At 36.6% G+C, this 23,299-nt stretch overlaps 1 protein-coding gene and 2 long non-coding RNA genes across 3 annotated transcripts; 2 read left to right on the top strand and 1 right to left on the bottom strand.

The window, feature by feature from the left end:
• Window positions 1–7,316: 7,316 nt before the first annotated feature.
• Window positions 7,317–11,984, bottom strand: LOC107769977 (uncharacterized). The gene is made up of 2 exons (XR_001644516.2): window positions 10,696–11,984; window positions 7,317–10,324 (listed from the first exon to the last, which is right to left on the bottom strand). It is a non-coding gene; the product is annotated as an uncharacterized LOC107769977 (long non-coding RNA).
• A 2,769-nt stretch (window positions 11,985–14,753) lies between these two features.
• On the top strand, window positions 14,754–16,936 carry LOC107769978 (large ribosomal subunit protein uL2-like). The gene is made up of 2 exons (XM_016589232.2): window positions 14,754–15,258; window positions 16,439–16,936. Exons 1-2 carry the CDS (start codon window positions 14,819–14,821, stop codon window positions 16,779–16,781), a joined length of 783 nt encoding a protein of 260 aa, XP_016444718.1. The 5' UTR covers window positions 14,754–14,818; the 3' UTR covers window positions 16,782–16,936.
• Window positions 16,937–17,402: 466 nt separating this feature from the next.
• LOC107769979 (uncharacterized) lies at window positions 17,403–22,468 on the top strand. The gene is made up of 4 exons (XR_001644517.2): window positions 17,403–20,790; window positions 20,955–21,025; window positions 21,283–21,430; window positions 21,515–22,468. It is a non-coding gene; the product is annotated as an uncharacterized LOC107769979 (long non-coding RNA).
• The last annotated feature ends 831 nt before the right edge of the window (window positions 22,469–23,299 follow it).

The raw sequence follows: 23,299 nt of genomic DNA, 5'->3' as shown, positions 1-23,299 counted from the left end.
TTTTATTTACTATTCTTTTGTGGATTACAAGTTTCTCCATACTGTCATCTGACCACCCCCCAACCCATAATGTCTTCTTACTTGCCCAATCATGCCCTAGCCCATAACTTTCATTGTTGGGTTTACCTATGGGTGTCAAGGGGCCGGGCCGGGCTAATGGAAAAGGAGACCGGACGATCTCCGTACTGGTCTAGTTACCCGTCTCAAAATATCCATTTTACCGGTTCTGTGCGTCGCCGGTAAAAATTTGAACCGAAACGGTGCCGGGCCTAAGGATCGGGCAGGGCATTAAGGGAAAGCAAATCAAGTATAGCAAGAAAGGTGCCACAAGAAGCACCCAGCTTCTTGAAATTATATATACCGATATTTGTGGACCCTTTGATGTTCCATCTTTTGGTGGAGAGAAATATTTTATCACTTTTATCGATGATTTTTCACGTTATGGATACATTTATTTGCTGAAAGAAAAATCTCAAGCGACAGATGCTCTCAAGGTGTTTGTTAATGAGGTTGAAAGGCAATTAGATAGAAATGCAAAAATCATTAGGTCAGATAGAGGTGGTGCATATTATGGAAAATATAATGAATTAGGACAATGTCCATGTCCATTTGCAAAGTTCCTCGAGGAACATGGCATATGTGCACAGTATACTATGCCAGGAACACCTCAACAAAATGGTGTTGCATAAAGGCGTAATCGAACACTTATGGATATGGTTAGGAGCATGATGATTAATTCTTCATTACCCAAATCATTGTGGATGTATGCTCTTAAAACCGTTGTATATTATTAAACAGGGGTTCTAGTAAGGTTGTTCCAAAGACCCCTTTTGAACTGTGGACATGAAGGAAACCTAGTTTAAGGCACCCGCATGTTTGGTGTTGTCCAGCGGAAGTTAAATTTATAATCCACAAGAAAAGAAATTAGATTCTCGAACGGTAAATGGTTACTTTATTGGTTACCCATAGAAATCTAAAGGGTATGTGTTTTACTGTCCAAACCATAGTTCAAGAATTGTTGAAACCGGTAATGCAAGATTCATTGAGAATGGTGAAGTTAGTGAGAGTGTTAAAAAGCAAAGTGTGGAAATAAAATAGGAGAGGGTCAATATTCTGTTACCCACGAATGTGCCTACTTCCACACAAATACCAAATATTGTTCCAATTGTTGAAGAACACTTTGACAATACCGAGCAATATTTGGATGGAACACTTTATTAAGAAACTAACTCACAAATATCTCACACAAATGAACCACAAGAAATGCCATTAAGAAAATCTCAAAGAGTTAGAAAATTGGCTATTTCGAATGATTATATGGCTTATTTGCAAGAGTCGAATTTTGACACTGGTTTTAATAAGGATCTGATTTCATTTTCACAAGCCATAGAAAGTAATGAGTCTGACAAATGGATTGATGCCATGAAGGAAGAGTTAAAATCCATGGAATACAATAAAGTCTGGGATCTTGTTGAATTGACAGAAAGTTCTAAAAGAATCGGGTGTAGATGGGTCTTTAAGACCAAACGCGATTCAAATGGAAATATTGAACGATACAAAGCCAAACTTTTTGCCAATGGTTATACTCAGAAAGGAGGCATTGATTATAAAGAGACTTTTTCACCGGTCTCAAAGAAAGAATCGTTAAGAATTATTATGACTTTGGTGGCTCATTATGATTTAGAGATACACCAAATGGATGTGAAAACTGCCTTTCTTAATGGAGACCTCGAGGAGTAAGTTTATATGTACCAACCAGCTAAAGAAAAAGGTCAAATATAGGGCTGCTTATCGGGCGGTTATTTACTCTTAACGGTTTGGCTTATCGGTTATCGGCTTTTAAATGTATTAATTCGCTAGCCGCCCGATAAGATATCGGGCGGATTGGTGTCGGTTTAGCTCTTATCGGATGGTTATCGGGCGATTTATCGGCCTAGCAAAATTATCAATGATTCTAGGAATCCAGCAGTACTACCAGAAGATGGAAAATAAGCAAAAAAATTAGGACTTGACATGACTTTGGTTTAAAAAAAAAGACAAGAAATGGCTATTTTTTGCGCTTCTCTTCGACAACAGCTTCCTCTTGAAATCATTAAGGTTTGTGAAACGTGTGTTCCTTTTTTCTTTAGATTTCCCAACTTTCCCTCGATCATCGAAATCGTATTGCACTAATTCTACAAAAAAAGCCAGGTCTAATCTCATTAATTTCTCGGGGACAGATCTGTTGTTTCATCTAAGTAATGTTCATAAAATATAAGCAATTTATGTATGTCATTTTGCTCCGGAAGTGATAGATAATGAATCAATTTCTTTTATCTTTGTTAGTGTTGTAATAAATCAGAAACTTTTTATTCAACTTCTTCTTCCAGTTAAATTGAATATATTCCTATACTCCTATTTAGCTGATAATAGGCGAAATCTAGGTGGTTTAGCTATTGTTTATGCTTCCGCTTGATTATATTCCAATGATATATTATGGTTAATTGATGAAAAATAGGCTCTAATTGTGATATGTATACATTGCAGGATGAGGAGCCTATATGATGCTTTCAAGAGGATATTAGAATGATTTATGAGCAAGAACAACTCCTCGAAGTCGAATGCGCGTAAGGACGAGACGAAAAAATGGACGAAATCAAGCTCCAGGTGCGCGAAGAAACGCGCGAAGTCGCGCAGTAGTTCGCGCGTAAGAAAGGCCGAGGCAGAATCATGCGCGAAGAAACACGCGAAGTTATGCGCGAGCTCGCGCGTGTCCGGTCTGGAAAAAAACGTTATTTAGGGGTAAAATTGGAAATCTGGAGGGAAACCCACTTAACCTATATAAAGTCAAGCTCGCCCAAGGTTAAAGTATCAAGTTTTTCATAGTTTAGTGGAAGAAATAGAGAGACAAGAGGCAAGGAGGAGCTTTGACCATCAAGTTCTTCTTTTTTTTCTCTTGTTTTTGCTGTTTTGTGATGAAATTGAACTTATTTATGATGAACACTAGTATGAGTGGCTAAAACCCATTGTTCTGGGGTCATGGGTGAAACATGAATGTTGTTGTTTGAAGTTTAATTCTACAAAGTTGGTTTATCATATTGGGTTATTTATTTAATTCTGCGTTTAATTATTTTGCTAAGTAGCTAACAGTGAAATACTATCTACGAATCTTTAGTTGAACTCGAAAGTGGGAACTTTAGATTGCATATAGAATTAAATAGAGCAAGTTCTTGTTTCCCTCGGGGAACGGATTTGCAATTGGGATAGACATATACCCAATTGCCTTGCTTGGTTGAAATACAGGAAGTGTAAATGCGTTCTTGTTAATTTTAATTCCATAGACATATAGGCGTTGAGTTGACTTGAATAGGCGAGTAAGAACTCGACAGATTTTTATGAGTAATATCAACCCTGTCAATCAATAACTCAGATAAATTGATTAGTCATTTTGAGCCAAGAACACAACACGATTGATGACTATGCCCGTGACCCTGGAATATCTTCTCCTACTGTTTGTTACTCGTAATTGCTATTCGTTTGGGTACTTGCGTTAGTTAGATTAATTCTTTATAGTTTAAGTAGTAAAACAATTACATCTCTCTTTAGTGAACAATCTCTTGGGTAGATAAAGAAATTGGGTTTGAATCAGTCAACAGTTAATCATAAGTCTTCGTGGGAACGATACTCTACTCACTACTCTATTACTTGACGATCACGTGCACTTGCGTGAGTGTTTTGGTCAACAATTTATGTATGTCATTTTGCTCCGGAAGTGATAGATAATGAATCAATTTCTTTTATCTCTGTTAGTGTTGTAATAAATCAGAAACTTTTTATTCAACTTCTTCTTCTAGTTAAATTGAATATATTCCTATACTCCTATTTAGAAAAATTTGATCAATTCTATATTCCATTACCGGACTCATCATATATATATATTCTTAACGGGTTAACAAATTATCCGTTAAAAAAATTGAATAATCCGCCCCAAAACCGATAAGTTGTTAATAAAAAAATTTCAATCTGTTCCCCGTCCGTTAAGCCGTTAAGCAATTACCAGTAAGATATTAAGCTTCGGTTCGGTTCGGTTTTCGGTTTCGGATCAGTTTTGAACACCCCTAGTCAAATGGTGTGTAAACAGAAGAAGTCAATAGATGGACTTAAACAAGCCTCACGACAATGGTATATAAAGTTTAATGATACCATAACATCTTTTGGATTTATGAAAAATACCGTTGATCGGTGTATGTACCAAAAGATCAGTGGGAGCAGGTTTATATTTTTAGTCCTATATGTTGATGATATTTTACTTGCTGCTAATGATTTAGGCATATTGCGTGAGACTAAAGATTTTTCTCTCTAAGAATTTTAAAATGAAAGATATGGGTGAAGCATCCTATGTGATAGAAATAGAAATATTCTGTGATAGATCACAAAGATTATTGGAATTGTCTCAGAAAGGCTATATCGAAAGAATTCTAGAGAGATTTAATATGAACAATTGTTCAGCAGGAATTGTTCCAATTCAAAAAGTGGACAAATTTAGTCTCATGCAATGCCCTAAGAATGATGTAGAACGAAAGGAAATAGAATCAATTCCTTACTCTTCAATTGTTGGTAGTCTGATGTATGCTCAGACTTGCACAAGACCGGATATTAGTTTTGCGGTCGGAATACCAGGAAGATATCAGAGTAACCCAGGAATTGATCAGTGGAAAGCTGTAAAGAAAGTTTTGAGGTACCTAAAAGGAACGAAGGATTACATGCTCATGTATAGGAGATCTAAGCATTTGGAAGTTGTTGGATACTCGGATTCAGATTTCGCTGGATGTATTGACACTAGAAAATCCACGTTTAGTTATTTGTTCCAATTAGCTGAAGGAGTAATATCGTGGAAGAGTGTCAAACAGTCTGTCATTGCTACATCCACGATGAAAGCAAAATTTGTGGTATATTTTGAAGCCACAATTCATGCATTATGGCTGCGAAACTTTATTTCAGGACTTGGGGTTGTCGACACCATTACCAAGCCGCTGAAAATTTACTGTGATAATTCTGCAGCAGTATTCTTCTCCAAGAACGATAAGTACTCCAAACGTGCCAAACATATGGAATTAAAGTACTTTACCGTAAAGGAGGAAGTTCAGAAACAAAGAGTGTCACTTGAGCATATTAGAACTGATCTCATGATTGCAGATCTGTTAACGAAAGGTTTACAGCCAAAGATATTTAAAGAACATATACATATAATGGGTCTTGGTTGTATTTATGATTGATGTATTTATGATGTTTTGACACTCTGAGCTCATTTATGTGTTTCTGATATACATTAATGGTTTCCTGTTTCTCATAATGGTGTACACATTATTGTTTTGGGATGTTACAGGATAAGTCTCAATGAGACATTATTGTGGACCATAATATTTTATAGCTTATGAACCTGATACGATAAATTACTAATGTTGTAGTATATGGAAGGGAGTATGTAGACAATTTATATATAACCGCCATAACTCACATTTGTTAGTTTATCGTATTGTAGTATTTATGATGGACATAATAGAAGAGATTTATTTATACACAACTAATGTTCCTATATTAAATATTAATATTATGTGATTATAGGGCCAAATGGGAGAATGTAAGTTATTTTCTTACGTGTATGTGGCACAATAGGTTTAAGGCCCATAATTAATATTTAATTAATTATCAAATCTCATCCGTCCGATTGGTTACTTGATGGACGTACTAGATTAAGTGAGAACCTCTATAAATTGGTCCTCTCCCCACCCATTAGGGTTACCGTATTTTATTTCTTTCCTCCATCACCAAAGGAGGCGGTAACGAAAGCTAGGGCAAGGGGCGAGAAACCAATTTCAATTAACGCTTCCGCTTCACGGTGATGACTTATGATTCTCTGATGTCTTCTGTAACAATTTTTGTGTAAGATTATCATGTTCAAGATCTTGGTATGCAATTAAAGTTTATGTTTACAAATTCATGTCGACATTTTTGATTAATTACGTGAGGACATTGTGTATTTTTTCTTTCTGTTGCATACGTGTACGAAATATCGGTGTAGACAATTAAAATTTTATTAAATTTAAGTCCACAAGTAATTCGGAAATTATTATATATTAAATACATATTAGTCCAAATAATACTATGTGCTAGTATAATCGGGTCGATTATTTAAATTTATAATAGATTGATTTAAATATAAGTTCAATATATTATTAGGTTAGCTCGTCAATTGGTCTTCTATGAAATGGGGCGGCCCATGAGCCTCAAGTCAAATGGCCCAGTAGAATTTTCTTAGAGGCTACTCTACCCTACATCTAAATAAAGGGGTCAAAGGAGAAGGCTAGAAGACACCAAGTAAGCACAAGGAAAGGCTAAAGAAGCTCCGAAGAATAGCATCAAGATCTTCCTCCGCACGGAAGGGCTTCAAATCTTCCGTTTGTGACAACCCACACCAAATCCTGGTTCGTGACGATCTTCAAATTATTCGTGACGTACCATAAATCTGAAATTTGTCATGTTCAAGATCAAGCTCTTAAACCATCTTTTGTGAGAAGAAGAATTAGAGGACTACATCTTTTTAGATTTGAGATATACTTGAGATTGTAACCCCATTACTTAAAATTAAATATTATATTTGTCGCTATATTTCTTGTCTAGATTATTATTTTTCAGGAACGAAATTTAGTTGTTGCAACTGCCGCATATAAACAGCAAAAAAAAAATGTTTGCAGCTTTGACTGGATAATGTGAATGGTACGTACTGCAACCGTCTTGTCTCACGGTATAGACAACGGTTAGAGGAAGGAGCTATCTGATGCAAATGCTGCAAAAGACTCGAATATATCAGAGAAAGAGCAAGAAGGATAGATAAATAAGACATTGATGAATATTCCCGGCAATGCTTTTGTAGAAAGAAACAAAGATAAACATGATGTATAGCAGGAAAGCCAATGCTTTCAAGACAGGGCCAGGGGAAATTAATGAGACAACTCTATAGACAAATTTCAGTGAGAAAGAAGAAATCTAATTTTTTCATTAAAGTTTTTTTTGGTTTATTGGCTTGTGGGGAGATAGAATGGGAATTTGGATCTCGATATATAACTACATAAGGATGATGTTAGTAGTGTTTTGCTTTGGTGTACCTTCATGCATGTTTCATTTGAAAAAGTTAATATTCGTACTCAGTGCCGAAGTCAAGAATTTATATATGGGAATTTGTAACTAAAAGCAATTTTTGAACTCCTTTTTATCATTAAGCTAAAAGTTTCCCGAGTGCCATTAAGTAAAATTTTATTTTTATACTCAGAAAATATAATAATATCATAGTAGATAATTAAACTTGTAACTAAAAACAACTTTTGAACTCCTCTTTATCATTAAACTAAAATTTTACCAAGATGTCAAGTGAATTCAACGTTTTTATTCTTTTGTAGAGTAGTATAATTTTTTAACGAAAAAGGATTCAAGTGAACCCTTTTCCACTTATTAACTCCACCAGTTCACACCTGAAAGCATTTTTCATTACCACATTCTTTCCATCCTTCAAACAATAACCTCCAACACCTGAGGCCATGCTTCCAATTCCCGATCACAGCTACAGGTCAAATAACTTGAACTCCCAATTCCTGGATCAGACCAAGTAGCCAAGTGACTTCAGTAACACCTGAGGCCATGCTTTTATACTCTACTTCAGCAGAACTCCTGGATACAATATGTTATTTCGTGGACTTCCAGGAGATCAAAGAATCCCCAAATATGATGACATAACCTGTTACTGACCTTCTAGTGTTTGGGCAAGCAACCCAATTTTAGTTGCACCAGCATGTTAAAGTGTAATTTGATTCTTCTTTAAGCCATACTCCTTGACCTGGTGCATGCTTGAGGTATCTTACAACTCTAACTGCAACCTCCCGGTGTGACTTATTTGGATGAATTGGTTCAAGGCTTGAACTGCATAACTAATGTCAAGCCTAGTGATAGTTACATACGTTAACTTACCAACAAGCCTTTGATAGAGACTGATATCCTCTAAATGTTTGTCATCTGTAGCTCCAATGGCAGCATCAAACTCCACTGTAGTGAGCTTTAGATTTGATTCAAGTGGTGTACCGGCTGGTTTGGCTCCACTGAAGCCCAGCTTAGAGATTAGCTCTAGCACATATTTCCTCTAATTTAGGATGATGTCATATTTGGATCTAAGCACCTCAATGACCCAAAAATACTTGAGGTCTCCTAAGTCCTTCATTTTGAACTGTTGATGCAAGACTTGCATAGCTTCAATGATCAACTATGAATTGCTGCCGGTGATCAGCAAATCATTAACATAAACAAGGATGATCACTATATCTTCCTGCTTCTTCAGAGTGAATAGAGATTAGTCATGAGTGCTTTGAAAAAATCCTGCACTTAATACGGCATATGTAAGCTTGATGTTCTAATGCTTAGAAGCCTGTTTGAGCCCATATAAGGACTTCACCAATTTGCACACTCTCTGCCCCCCTGACTTCTGAATCTTTCAGGTATTTTCATATACATTTTTTCACAAAGATCACCTTGCAAGAAGGCATTATATACATCCATTTGACATAAGTTCCATCCTTTTGATACTGCTAAGGCTATCACTGATCTTATAGTGACCATTTTCACAACAGGTGAAAATGTGTCATGATAATCCAAGCCCTCCTGTTGGCTAGATCCCTTGGCCACCAACCTTGCCTTGATCCTTTCAACTTTACCATTAGCATGGTATTTGGATCCCGCTACATGTATTCCTTGAGGCAGTGGTACTACTTCCCAAGTAGGATTATCTTCTAGAGCCTTGATTTCTTGCTTCATGGCTTCTATCCACCTTTCATCTTTAGCTGCCTGCTTAAAGGTTTGAGGTTATACCAGATTGGAAAATTTAGCCAAATAGGACCAGATATTGAGTAGTGGTATTGTTGTAGGATAGATAGTTGGTTATGGGATATCTGTTAGCATTCTTCCCGGTTGACATATAGTCTTTCATCCATATTGGTTGCACATATTGCCTTTTGGACTTTCCAAAAATGGAGGGATCTTATGAAGGTGAAGAAGTACATGTTTCCGCATTGTCTCCTGAAGGTGTATGTGTGCTTGCCCCAGCATCTGAGTTTGGAAAGTCCGCTACTGAAGCATCTTGAGAATCTCCATGACTGCTAGTCTCAGCAAGGTGGCCAAGAAAAGGATCTTCAGCTACATCAGTGTCAGCTGCATCATTGGCATTCTGAGCATCAGAGGATAGTGCAGCATCTGCAACCTCAGAAAGTGAAGTTGAAGCTCTAGTAGAAGGTTGTGTATTACATATTTGTGCATGAAATATCTCAGGTTCCTACATAAGAAAATCAGCATCTGAAGGGAATTCAGAAGTTTGTGGTTGTGCAAAGGGAAAGACCGACTCCTTGAACACAACATCTCTGCTCACAAAGAAGTGCTTGGTACTCAAGTTCAACAATAGATAACCCTTCTGTGTGGTAGAATAGCCCATAAGAACACATGCCTTTGGCTCTTTCAGCAAACTTATCACCTTTGGGAATCACTATTGTATAGCACAAGCAACCTATCACTCTCAAATGTGTGAGAGAGGCTTGTCTCCCATATAGTAGTTCAAATGGACTTTTTCCTTGTACAACACTAGAAGGCAGCCTGTTCAACAGATAAACTACAGCTTGTACACAGTCCCCAATATCTAATAGGTATTTTGGCTTGAAATCTTAAAGCCTTTGCCATATCTAGTATATGCCTATGCTTTCTTTTCACAATGTCATTCTGTTGTGGAGTATGAACACTACTGCTTTGATGCATAATTCCTAAGTCCTGAAATAGCTTAGTGCATTGTGAATTAAAGAATTCAGTGCCATTCTCTGACTTTATTGTTTTAACCATTACTGCAAACTGATTTTTGATCAACAACAGGTAGTTAGTTATAGCAACTATGACTTCAATTTTCAATTTTAACAAAGAAATCTAAGTAAATCTACTGTGATCATCCACAATGGTCATGAAATAGTATTTTTTTTAAACCAAAAATAGGAAAGGCCACCAAAGATCTATATGTACAAGATGAAATGGTGTTGCATCTCTAGAATTACTTATAGGAATTTTTAACCTAGTCTGCTTAGCAAGAGGACAAATTGGGAAATGATTCGGTAGTGAACTATTTATATTGTGACTTAGTAAACTCATACTCTTCGTATATGTGATGGAGGGATTCCCTAGCCTCATATACCATAGCTTGCAATCTTCCTTGTTTGTAGTTTCCACTAGAACATGTTTCTGAAACTTATTCTTGTCATCCTCAGACCTGAAAATGTAAAAACCAGCTGACTCCTTACCAATCCCCTTTACCCTACCACTACATAGGTTCTGAAATATACAGAAATCAGGAAAAAAGCCACAAAGCAGGAAACTGCTCTGGTTTTTTTTGAGATAGATAAGAGGTTAAATTTAAAGTCAAGTACATGAAAAACATTTGAGATCATCTCTCCTTTAAAAATAGATGTCTGACCAATATAGGATATGTCCATCTTATCTCTAGTAGGTAGATTAACCTTATCCCTAAGAGAAGAATCTACACTAGTGCCATTTAATATCATGTCCAAACTTGCAACTATATGGTGAGTAGAACAATCCAGTCATTTTTATGAACCTGTGACATGAAACATGTAGCATTACCTAGCAAATTTGCATGACTCTCCCCAGTATCCTTGTTTAGCAATGCTAAAATCTGTTGATACTGCTTATCAGTGAAAAATTTGCTGCAATCGGTTCCTTTCCCTCAGTGTTTGACTATGTTGGCAATTGAACTCCCAGACTATATTATCCATGGCTGTTAAAGCTTGCTGTTGTTATGGTCTCCTGTAATGACCCCCTTGTTGAGTCCCAAAGCCACCAACACCCTGTCCAAACTTCTTATTCTTAAAGTCTGCAGAGTATCCTATTAACTTAAAGCAGTTCTCCTTGGTATGTCCTTTTAGGTTGCAACATTCATATTGCATATATAAGGTCGTTTGCCTTTGTAGCTTTGTCCTTGACTAACTTGCATAGCCATTGGATCTGACTTGATTCCTATTGCAGTCAAACTAGGTAATTGTGAGCTTCATCCTCAATAATTATAGCATATACTTGATTAAGTGAGGGAACACTGGACTTCAACAAGATCTGCCTCTTGGCTTGATCGTATGAGTCATTTAAGCCACTAAGGAATTGTAATAACCTCTGTTGCTGCATATGATCCACATAATCTTTGGAATTGGGAGTTGGCACTATAACATCATACTCATTCCATAGACTCTTCAATTTTGTGAAATAAGTAGATACAAAGTTAGTACCTTATGACAGAGTGTGGATGGCTTTGTGTAACTGGAAAATGCGCATGCGATTGCCGTTATCGAATCTCTCTCTCAGATCTTCCCAAACCAGTTGAGCATTCATAGCATATGCAATTCCACTCAAAAGTTCTGTAGATACAGTGTTCATCAGCCATGAAAGTACAATAACATTACAAGTTTCCCATTGCTCATGCAATTCTGCTTTGCACGACTCCTTTGTGCAAGTACCATCACAAACCCTAGCTTCCTTTTCCCTAAAAGAGCAATCTTCATCGGTCGACTCCAAAGTCCATAGTTTTCAGATCCGGTAAGCTTAATCAGAATCAAAACCCCGCTAAGAGTGTCAGAAGGTCCAAGATATAATGGATGAGTGTATGCAAGTGCTGGCTCCTCAGTTGTCGAGTCAGTCACCATTTTCGCACCACAAAAAGCTAGAAAAGGAAGAAGTAATAGGAAGCTGTGCAAGAGGAAAAATGAAATCAGATTACACGAGCAATCAACATCGGCTGCTATGATATCATGAAAAAATGTGGAGAAGAACGAAGCTCATCCATGGAAATGCTCAGGCAGAAATTGGAGAAGAAGAGAAAGTAATTTGGGAAATGAATACTGTTTTTATTATTTCTGATACAGTACATGTATATATACAAAGTGTAACTAACCAACTAACTAGTGACAACTAATAACCGACTAACTAATTAGCTAACAACTTCAATATAAATAAGCCACGTGTACATTTGTTATGATAATATAATTAATTCCTTATTTCAGCTTGAAATGGCTTATCATGTATCAATCCATCCTCTTCTTATACTATTTATAATTTCCATAAATATTAAGACCAAAAACAAATAAAGAAAAATTAAAATTTCACTATGCTAGTGTTATTTGGTTAATTACAGTAGGTAAATGTCCTTAACTAAGATTGTCCTCGTAATCAAAAGTAGACAACCAATTATATTAAAAAAATATTATACCATTCGCGAAATCAACAAATAAAAACTAGTACTGTACTTGAGAATGTTTAGGATTATAAATGTATTTCTAGGATCTAGGCCATTTTGGGCGATTTTACATCACAAGAGCCTTCTAGCATGGAGCAGATTTCCACTTCTTGTTGTAAAAATAGCATAGGCTAGCCAGTTTTCGGACTGGTCATTCAAAAATAGCCAGTGTTCGCAAAGTCATTGAAAAATAGCCACTATTTTACTGCAACACGAAAAGTTCGCATAATATATCGGAGATCGGTGCACTCACGCGAAAAGTTTGTAGTATAATATACTAGAACTCCAGTATAATATACTGGAGTATTTTTTCAGATTTTGAACAGTATTTTTGTTCAGATTGATCTTTACATGAAAAGTGGCTAAATTTCGATTACTTTTGAAACTGTGACTATTTTTAAATGACCAAGGGTAAATATGGCTATTTTTAAATTTCTACCCTTTTGGTTGGGAACTCGATTCTCCACCTTAGCATAAGTGATTAATGATAAAAGCCCAAAATAGAAGAGCAAGATAGTTGGTTCACAATATGGTCTTATGATCTTCTAATCGACAAACCCACTTTTGTAAAATTAAAGGCCCAGTTCCAATATTCTGCTACTACTTATTACGAAAACAACCAGAAATTGTAAAAAGTGAATTGGTTACATCATATTCTATGAGGAAAAAATTGACTAGACATATAGGTCACGGGTTCGAGCTATGGAAGCAGTCATTAATATTTACATTAGTTTAGGCTGTTTACATCATACCTCTTGGAGTGCGGCCCTTCTTCGAACCGTGCGTAAACGTGGAATACCTTGTGCACCTGCCTGTCCATACTCCATGAGGAAAAAAAATTCGTTTCTTTCATGGTTATATATTTTCCTTGAAATATGGTAAAGTTATCAAAGTGAAATTAAGTTTTGGTCACTTGGAAGGTTGATATCTCAATTAAGACTAAACCACCTCCACCCACGACCGTTAGGTCTTGAGTTCGAGTCACGCTAGAGGGAAAGTGTGAAAACACTATAGATTCTCTTAAATTGGGAGGGATTTAAAAAAAAAATTGTAATATGTGTTTACATCAAACTATTATAAAAAAACAATTGCTTTTCTAAAATTTAATTTGCTTCAGAAATAGTATACTTTTATCCAACAACTAAAGGCACTATTTACATATTAAAGTTATTTAGTGTATGGGAATCATTTCCTCATTTAATTTCTCCATAGATGGACCAAATGGAGAAAGCTGAAATATGGTAAAGTTCGGGATGTTACCATTTTTAACCATGCGGCTAAAAATATTTTCACCCACGTAGCCATAACTGTTTACAGCTATCGCTCTTTGTATGCTTAGTGTATAATACAATCAGTGTACAATAAGTACATAGTCAGTGTATAAATATATACACATAAATTATACTGGTTATAATTTGTATAAAATATAAATTGGGATTAATTTTTGTCGTGGGTTTTGTTGGCCGTTATAAGAGAGGATGAAAAATATGGTGCCACTATTGAACTTTTTTACCCTATTAACACAACTTAAAAAGACTCATGTCAGAATTATAAAATACGTTGGACAGAATTTTCTCCGATTTCCATAATTCTAAAGCATCCTACGCAGAATTTCAGCAATTATGGTAATATTCATAATTTTTCTACATATACTGAGGGATAACCAAAATTTTATAGTATTCTGCCTGAAAAATCTGACAATTATTAGAATTTCTAGTACCTCAAAATTCTGGTGAAAGTCAGAATTTTATAGTGCTTCAAAATTTTGGTGAACGTGCTTCAGAATTCTGATGCAAATGTTATTTTCTAAAAAAGTTTAAACTGGATCAAAATATAAATAGTAATTTAAAATAAGTCCATCCAGCATTTTTTTGCAGTGTAAAAATTCCAAAGAAAAAACTATGGAGTGGGCAAAAATGAAAAAAACAGTTAGCTAGGAGAAATATTAGATAAGTAAGTAAAATTTTTGTTGGTTGTCCTTTTCTGTATCAGCTGTTTAGTAAATTATCCTCTTTATTTTTCTTGCAATTGGAGAACCTTTTAGAGCACGGTCTAAGTATCTTTTCTAGCAAACTATTTTTTTCTTTTTTTGAAAAACGATAGACTACAGTCTAATATTTTATTAATTATATCAAATGTTGGACCATAATTTAATATTTTGTGAGCAAACTGAAAGCTATATAAGCATACATTAGATCCTAATGGATAATTCCCAGGGGTTATACTTGTGCAACTCTACAAAATAGAGTCAAAATTTAAAAAATGGGACATTTGCGTAAATCAGCCGATAAGTATGGGCTCATTTATCGCGACCCAAAGTACAACTTAGTGCAAACCTAGCCCAGTAGCCCATAAGCTTCATACGGCCCCCCTCCTCTAAAACCCTAGTTTCCCTTCTTCTTATTTCATTTCTTCCTCTATCCCTTCATAGAGTGAGCAGAGGGCCAAACTGAGAACGCCGAAATGGGTCGTGTTATCAGAGCACAACGTAAGGGAGCAGGCTCCGTTTTCAAATCCCACACTCACCACCGTAAGGGCCCTGCCAAATTCCGTTCGCTCGATTACGGTGAACGGAACGGTTACCTTAAAGGTGTGGTCTCAGAAATCATACATGACCCAGGTAGGGGTGCACCGTTGGCACGCGTAACATTCCGTCACCCGTTCCGTTACAAGCACCAGAAAGAGTTGTTCGTTGCTGCTGAGGGGATGTACACTGGTCAGTTTATTTACTGTGGTAAAAAAGCTAATCTAATGGTGGGTAATGTGTTGGCACTTAGATCTATCCCTGAAGGTGCTGTCGTTTGTAACGTGGAACACAAAGTTGGTGACCGTGGTGTTTTTGCTAGATGCTCTGGTGATTATGCTATTGTCATCAGTCACAACCCTGATAATGGAACTACTAGGTATCTTCGACCTGTTTATGAATTCTTGATTGATTTTTAGTCATTGGTTATTGTAGTTTTTATTTCTGTGTTGGATTATTGGAAAGGTTGAAGGTGATTTTTTGTTGGATCAATTAAAGGTCGAGTGAATATAGTTAAGTAATTATTGGGCTGTATAAATTTGAATTGATTTAGTATTGGAATGAATTGGCTTTACTTGGAGTGGAACGGTTGCAAGGGTTTAACAACTAGAATTTAAGCACGAAATACACTAGGATAGTTACCTGTTATGGGTGTGGTATAGTAGGGTAGCAGGCACCTGGCCCGACAATGAATTTGATAAATAATTTTTGGCTTTATATGCAATTAGTGTATGGTGAAACACTTTCAGGGGTACTGATGATACCTTTTCACCGAGCAAAACAGCTCATTAACAAGCTTTAAGAGCGTTTGAATTGGAGTAATTAGCTTGGCTGGTAAAGAGAATTACTGTTTCTTCATTTGCACTATTTTTCAAGCTACAAAAGCGTCTTATGTAGTGTGGCACTATTCTTTTTTTTATTTTATGTGGATGTGTGATTCTGTTCATTGAACTGCTTCAACTGGAAGTTCATGTGTTTGCATTTGATGATGGAGATTAACGGTTAATTTACCATCTCCAGTAACAAATGAAGTTTATCTTTTTACAGTTCCAGAGTTTATCCATTATCGAATATGATTTGTGATGTGTTGGTCCCGGTGTGGTGATGGTTAGGTGTAGGAAATTCAGGTTCATAATGTTGGCGAGACTTAATTCTTCCTTCCATTCACACTAGAAGGAATATAATAATCTGTTTCTTTTATAGTAGTGAAGAATGTGTACTATGAACTTGCCTTGATTATACCAATGTGTACTATGAACTTGCCTTGATTATACCTAATTGCATACTTGTTGGCGTAAATTTCATTGATTTTTAAACTTTCTTTATTGGTTCCTTTTTTCTTTACACATAAAACTCAGCTTAGATTAATATGATTGCTGCATTGATAATTGACGAGTCTTTGACATTAATGGTTTGTTGTGGAGTTTTGATTGTCATATTGTCATTACTAAGTCTAGTAGTCTATAGAGGTGATTTTTCATTGTTACCTTTCCCAAAAAAGTCTATAGAGGTGATTTTGAAGTTTGTTTGACTATAGTTAACTCTTTTTTTCTTTTCAGGATTAAGCTTCCATCTGGAGCAAAGAAGATTGTGCCCAGTGGGTGTAGAGCCATGATTGGCCAGGTTGCTGGTGGAGGAAGAACTGAGAAACCAATGCTCAAAGCTGGAAATGCGTACCACAAATACCGGGTTAAGAGGAACTGCTGGCCTAAGGTTCGTGGTGTTGCTATGAATCCTGTGGAGCATCCTCATGGTGGTGGTAACCATCAACATATTGGTCATGCCAGCACTGTCCGCCGTGATGCACCACCTGGACAGAAGGTTGGTCTTATTGCTGCAAGGAGAACTGGTCGTCTTCGTGGCCAAGCTGCTGCTACTGCTGCCAAGGCTGATAAGGCTTAAGATATTGAGTTTGTTACTTTTTTCATTGTCGTATTCTGATCGGATTTGAGACCGTCTTTATACTAAGTTTTGTTTGGATATTATTTAGTAAGTTTTGTTTAGGAACACTCGCTTGGACAAGTTTGCCATTTATAAATGTGTTTTAGCTTGGCTCTCTTTATGTTTCCCTTTTCTTCACTGATTTGATTCTTTTGAAGTTCGTTTGGTGCACCAGTTCTTAAGTTGGTTCTGTTTACATGTCCTAAGTATTTTTGAGGGATGGTCTCTTTTTCGAATTTATCTGTACTGACCGTGCTTATACTAAGCATGGAAGTCAGAATAGGGGTTGTTCAATCCAGTGTGAGACTTTGTGATGATGCTATGTTTGTGCATTTGTGTATACTTGAAATGCTCTTCTTTTTGTTTAAACAGTTTCTTTCAAATTTCATAGTAGCTATTTTTCATGAGGATTAGGGTCTCCAAATGTTGTATTCACACGTTTTCAGGAAGAATGACTGATTTGATGAGCCATATCCGTTGTCTTTCTTTCCTTTTCTTTAAAAAGGGTATTCTGTGAATGCTCTCTGTCCGATAAGTACGGTATTCTATGTGTGCATTCTAAAAATATAGTTTTTGGTTAGTATATAGTTTAAGTGCACTAGGTGAAATGTTATATTTGGTTAGTCTTCTCTTTCTTTTTTTTGGTAACTAAAATCTTATTAATCACCAAAGTATCAAATACAAGACCACAGCTATAGCAACACGCTAAGCTATCTAGGACAAAGAAGCAACACACTAAAGCACACCTTCAAGGGAGGGTTTCTTCACCCCTCAGGGAAAACTTAATCTACAAAGAGAACTTTCAACACAGAAAACTACAAAACAACTAAAATAAACACTGCTGAAGCAATCCCCTAACTCTGGATAAGTGTAGGCCTAGCCATACTGTCCCAATCTCTGCTAATCTTCTCAAATATCCTCTGCTTCCTTTATATGCAAATAGCATGAACTACTTTAGCATATACCATCTTGAACACCTGAGCCGCTTGAGATTTCCCCTTAGTATTTCTGTTAGTCCAGCTTATTTGCTGATCCCAGTTGACTGCTGCATAAGGCTTTCCTCTCAACCAGGTCAGTATCCTATTCCAAAGAGTTCTAGTTGCAATACACTCTACAAATAAATGATTCTTTAATTCACATTGAGCCTGACAGAATATACACATTGGATCAACACTTAGCCCCGACTTAGTCTATCAGCAGTAAGAAGCTTGCCTTGAAGCTGCACCCACATTGTGAATTTAGCGTTAGGTCTAGCCTCTTTACTAAACATCAAAGCATTTCCAAACCACCCTGTTAGTATCCCGAAGCAACTGAAAGTGGATCTGTCTAATTAAGTTCTTACCCTCCCTAGCAGTGAACTGAACTTTAGAGATAAAGGAATGAATCCGATTTCTTTTTGCTGATTCATTTTGTCATTCATTTAGGTGGCTAATATGTAAAATCAATAATTTTCTTTCATTTATATGAGCAAGATAACTAAAAATATAAGTTTTGGAAAAATAGAGGAGACGCAGGAAAAGTATAAAAATATTACTAACATAACTCAAAACTTTTGACATGTTGAAGCGTTTCCTCAGACAAAAAATTCTATTGAAACAAAACTTGCCTCTCTAAATGCTAAGAGATTGTTATTCTCAAAAAAGAATTGCTACAGAAGAGACTACAGACTAAATAGGACTTCTTTTTTTCCAAGACTAAATAGGACTTCAGTTTCAATGTACATACAGGTTTCTGAATGGTGTGCGGTATGTTCATCTGAGGGTAAACTATGAGGTAGCACTATGTGGTTGGAGCTGCTTTAGATACACGGTCTCTACTACTGCGTTAATCCTCTTCTTCTGATGCTTCTTTGAGCCATCAGATAAAGTTTTCGGATTGGTTGACAAAAACCTTATCTGAATTAGGGGTGACAAACAGGCGGGTCGGGTCGGATATGAGCGAGTCAAAGCAGGTAATTTAAAAAACGGATAAATTATCCGATCCGACCCGTATTTGAGACAGATAAAAACGGGCCTATCCGGGGATAATACGGATATCCATATTATCCACGGCTTCTTAAATATGATCACTTGTGAGAGAATTCGTAGTTTTCCAAACTTGAGGAACTCCAATTTGAGGCTTTACAAATGTAAAAGTTAAACACATTAGTTATACATTTGGTTAACCATTTTCTAAGTGAATAATATGGTTCTTTATCCATATTCGACCCGTTTTTAAATGGTTCATTATCCAACCCATTTTTTGATAGATAATATGGGTGGATAACTGTTTTCTTTTAACCATTTTGCCACCTCTAATCTGAATCTTCTGCTCCTTCCTAGCACCAAGTTCTTAACTGTTTCACAGAAGAAACATCAAAAGACAAGCCTACTTGAATGAAGTTTATCAGAGGAATGACTTCTACTTGAATGAAGTTTATCAGAGGAATGACTCTGTATTCTTCGCTACAATTGGAAATTTCGTCATCCTTCCACCCCTTATCACTTTAGAAATTGCAATTGTGACAGGTTATGTGCAGCTATTTCCATGACTTGTTTAAATACTTTGTACAAAGATCCACTGTTTCTATTACAAATATTGTGAAACTAAATAAATTTGTGAAAGTCCTGTTAATTCTCGAGATGAATGGTCTTTTGGAGTTGTTCATTAACAGATCATTGCTAGTGGGCACTTTTCTCTAGCTTGAGTCTTTTTCGTTGTAGGTGTCACCACAAGAACTAGAGCTGGATAGAACTAGCTGCATATGTTGTGATGGTGTTGGATATTCTTTAACTCATTGATTGAACCTCTCACGAGTCACAATAGTGAAACCGGTTTTGTTTGGTGTAACTTCAGATAAAACAATTCGTTAGATTTCCACATATATCACCAATGCAACGGTAGTTACAAAATTTAAACCACATGTAAAAAGGTGGCCCCAAAATTCCTCATATTAATTGCTATAATGCTCTACATTGATAGTACTACACAGAACTCTCATATTTGTTTTTGAATTTGTCAAAATTGGAAAGAATTTGAGGGCCTATCCTCCCAAAGCAAAAGACTCTCTGCTTTCTTCAAACCTCATCATACCAATATTAGAACAAATTAAAACAAACAGTATATTAGTAGTCCACAACCTTATTAGCATGCAACTCCATTAACTCTCTTAGACCATCTCTAGATCGTGCATAAACCTTGGAACTGCGCCTTTCTGTTGCAACTGCATGATGATCTTGTGCGAACTTAAACTCTGAAAATACAAAAACCGTTTCTGCTGAAGAGAGTATCAATCACATTGTTTTTATTCTGCTGTTATATAGCTTTTTGGTACTGTCCTTCTTGTCTATATTTTCATTAATGGGGTGCTTATGCTTTCCTGACCCGAGGGTCTATTGGAAACAATCTCTCTATCTCACAAGGTAGGGGTAAGGTCTGCATACACACTACCCCTCCCCAGACCCCACGGTGTGGGATAATACTAGGTATGATGTTGTTGTTGTAGAATATCAATCACATTCTTCGAAGTCTCAGGTGTCAATCGAAATCCTTCCCAATTTATATGCGAAGCCCTATCAGAACATGTTAAAACTCCTTTCTCTCCACACTGCTTATGCGGATCAAAATTAAACGGACCGCTTCCAGTACTACTGCAACAAACCTTCATCAATGTCTTAGTCTTGAATCCCAAGAAGTGCATTGATTGCGAAGAATAGCCATAAATGCCTTGTAATAATCCACATATATAATCTCAACTTCAGGGTACTTCAATCGCAACTCCTCCAACGCTTGCCACGGATGATCATTGTTACAATCAGATGACTGTTTTTGACATGATAATTTGCTAATAATTCACTTCCATTTTTTTCCGTTTCTATGTCAGGTTGTACGTCATAGCGCCTATGCTAATGACCCATATGCCAAGGAGTTTGGTATTAAGATTATTGACAAGTTGGCACAAGTTGAGTCTCCTATTTTGCCTCCACTTCAGGTAAGTTAGGCTCCTCGCGGCTTTTCAAAAAAATTGATTCTTCTCATGGTTGAGGTGGGATGGTAGTACTACCCCTGAGTATACCATTCTTTCTTAAATTTGATTTGTGGAGTGAAAAAGTTTATTTTAGTTAGGATTTCAGTAATGAGTATGTCTTTCTGCAGCTTAAGTATCATGATACGGTCGAGAAAAAGACTGTCTGCCACAAGTTGGCCAATGGAATATGATGAATAAGGTATCTAGTACTGTTAACACTGTTTAAATCTTGTTTCATCTGTTTGTTTTTCATTTATGTTCAGTTAATCGGCACCTACTGGTGTGTACCGGTAGAAAGCCCGCGTTGCATTTTCCTTTCAATATTTTGATTCAGTGAAAACCTTGGAGGTGCATGCACTGTTAGTACACACCATCCTGGCATTTTTTGTGGGATTCTTGAGTGGCTATTGTTCTTTGTTCAGCTAAGACTAACATTGTATCTTTTACTATCGGCAGAAAAGGGTAAATAGAAGAACGGTTAACAATTGGATCTGCATACACTTTTTTCGAAATGTGCAAGACAGTGTTGCACATGAGTTTTGTTCTGAGCTTGAACAAATGTGCCAGATATATGGCATGGTAAAAAATAGTGGCTCTCTTTAAGGTATAAATGAAAATAAAACTTCTTATCTTCTTTAGCACTAGTTATCAATATGTGGTGGCTAACCTTTTTTTATTTCTTGACCAGGTGATCTGAAGAGAATTTGTGAGACTGAACTGTGAGTTCTCGCGCAATGCTGTTTGACAAAACATGTATTTAAGATGAGCAAACAGTATCTAGCCAATGTAGCTCTGAAAATAAATGTGAAGGTGGGAGGAAGAAACACTATTCTTGATGCAATAGCGAGGCGAATTCCCCTTGTTAGCGACTGTCCTACCATAAATTTGGTGCAGATGTCACTCACTCTCACCCTAGGGAGGACTCTAGCCCATCCATTGCCGCAGTATAGGAAACTTAATGACAAGGCAACAACATGCCAACCAGCAAACTGAATTCTCCATAGCAAAACTTACTGGGGTAAGAACAGGAGTGGCTCCAATTCAAAGTTTCTCCTAAGAGAGCATACAGAGTAATCCAGCTCCAGTACGTTATGTTGCTGCTGCTGCATGATGATCTTGTACGTACTTAAACTCTGGAAATACATAACCATTTTTGCTGAAGAGAGTATCAATCATATTCTTCGAAGCCTCAGGTGTCAATCGAAATCCATCCCTAATGTGTATACGAATCCCTATCTGAACACGCTACAACTCCTTTCTCTCCACACTGCTTCAGAGGTACTACCACAACAAACCCTCATCAACGTCTTAGACTTGAATCCCAAGAATGCATGATTGCGAATAATACCCATGAACGCCTTGTAATAATCTGCATATATGATCTCAACTTCAGGGTTACTTCAATCGCAGCTCCTCCAACGCTTGCCACAGATGATCATTGTGCAATGTTGCAAACAAATTTAGTCCTTTGTGACATTTAATTTTCCTGCTATTGTTGTTTTCGGGACATTATTTGGAAACCAGGCAGGAAACCCATGGGAATAATTCCAGAAACCACATAGTGTTTGGCCGATGCATCTTTGATCAGTTGTTCGATAGAACTCTTGATTGTGTCCACAACATCTGGGACAAGCTTGCACACTTCGGAAATAGATTTTGTATGCAAAAGAGAGTGCTTGTAATCATTAAAACCAGGCTGATCAATAAAGATAATAGCTTTCTAAAGAACTTTGTTCCTGCCGCAGTCATGAAAAGAGAAGCAATCCTTATAGAAGAGTTTCATGAATGCTGAAATCTGCTAGTGATGAGACTGCTGAGGCGCTGGGATGCCATTATATTCTTGATGAAGGAAAAGGGACTCATAACTGTTGCTCCAGGCGTCATTGTTGGGAATAAACCTCGTAAAAAATAATATTCACAGTACTAGTGATAAACGCGGAGCACTAAGTTATGGTTAAATCAACAAGAGTAAAAATGCAGCAATAATGACACCAAGATTTTACGTGGAAACCCTTCTGAATAAGGGAAAAAACCACGGCCAAGAAGAGCAATTGATATCACTATAGCGAGGAATTTTATATTGTGTAGTAACGAGTACAAATACTCCTAAGACCACTACACCCTCAAAAGAAAGAACACTCTTTTGCTTTTTCCATCTCACTACAATATCTCTCACTCTATTTTTCTTCACGGATTATTTTCTTATAGTCTATGGAATACCTTACTCTCTCTCACTCATAGAGGCGGATCCAGGATTTAAATCTTATGGGTTCAATTTTAAGGTTTTTAGTATTGAACCCATTATATTTTTAAAGTTATGGGTTCACATCTACATTTTTGTAATTTTATTGAATTTTTTCGTATAAATTTTTACTCCACGTCGAAAGTTATGGGTTTAATTGAACCCGTAGATACAACACTGCATCCGCCCCTGCTCACTCAGATGTATTGTATGAGATTTTGGTGTGTAGAA

Source organism: Nicotiana tabacum, chromosome 8, assembly GCF_000715075.1.
Source record: "Nicotiana tabacum cultivar K326 chromosome 8, ASM71507v2, whole genome shotgun sequence".
Lineage (NCBI taxonomy): Eukaryota > Viridiplantae > Streptophyta > Magnoliopsida > Solanales > Solanaceae > Nicotiana > Nicotiana tabacum.
This window is presented reverse-complemented; position numbering and strand designations above follow the sequence as displayed.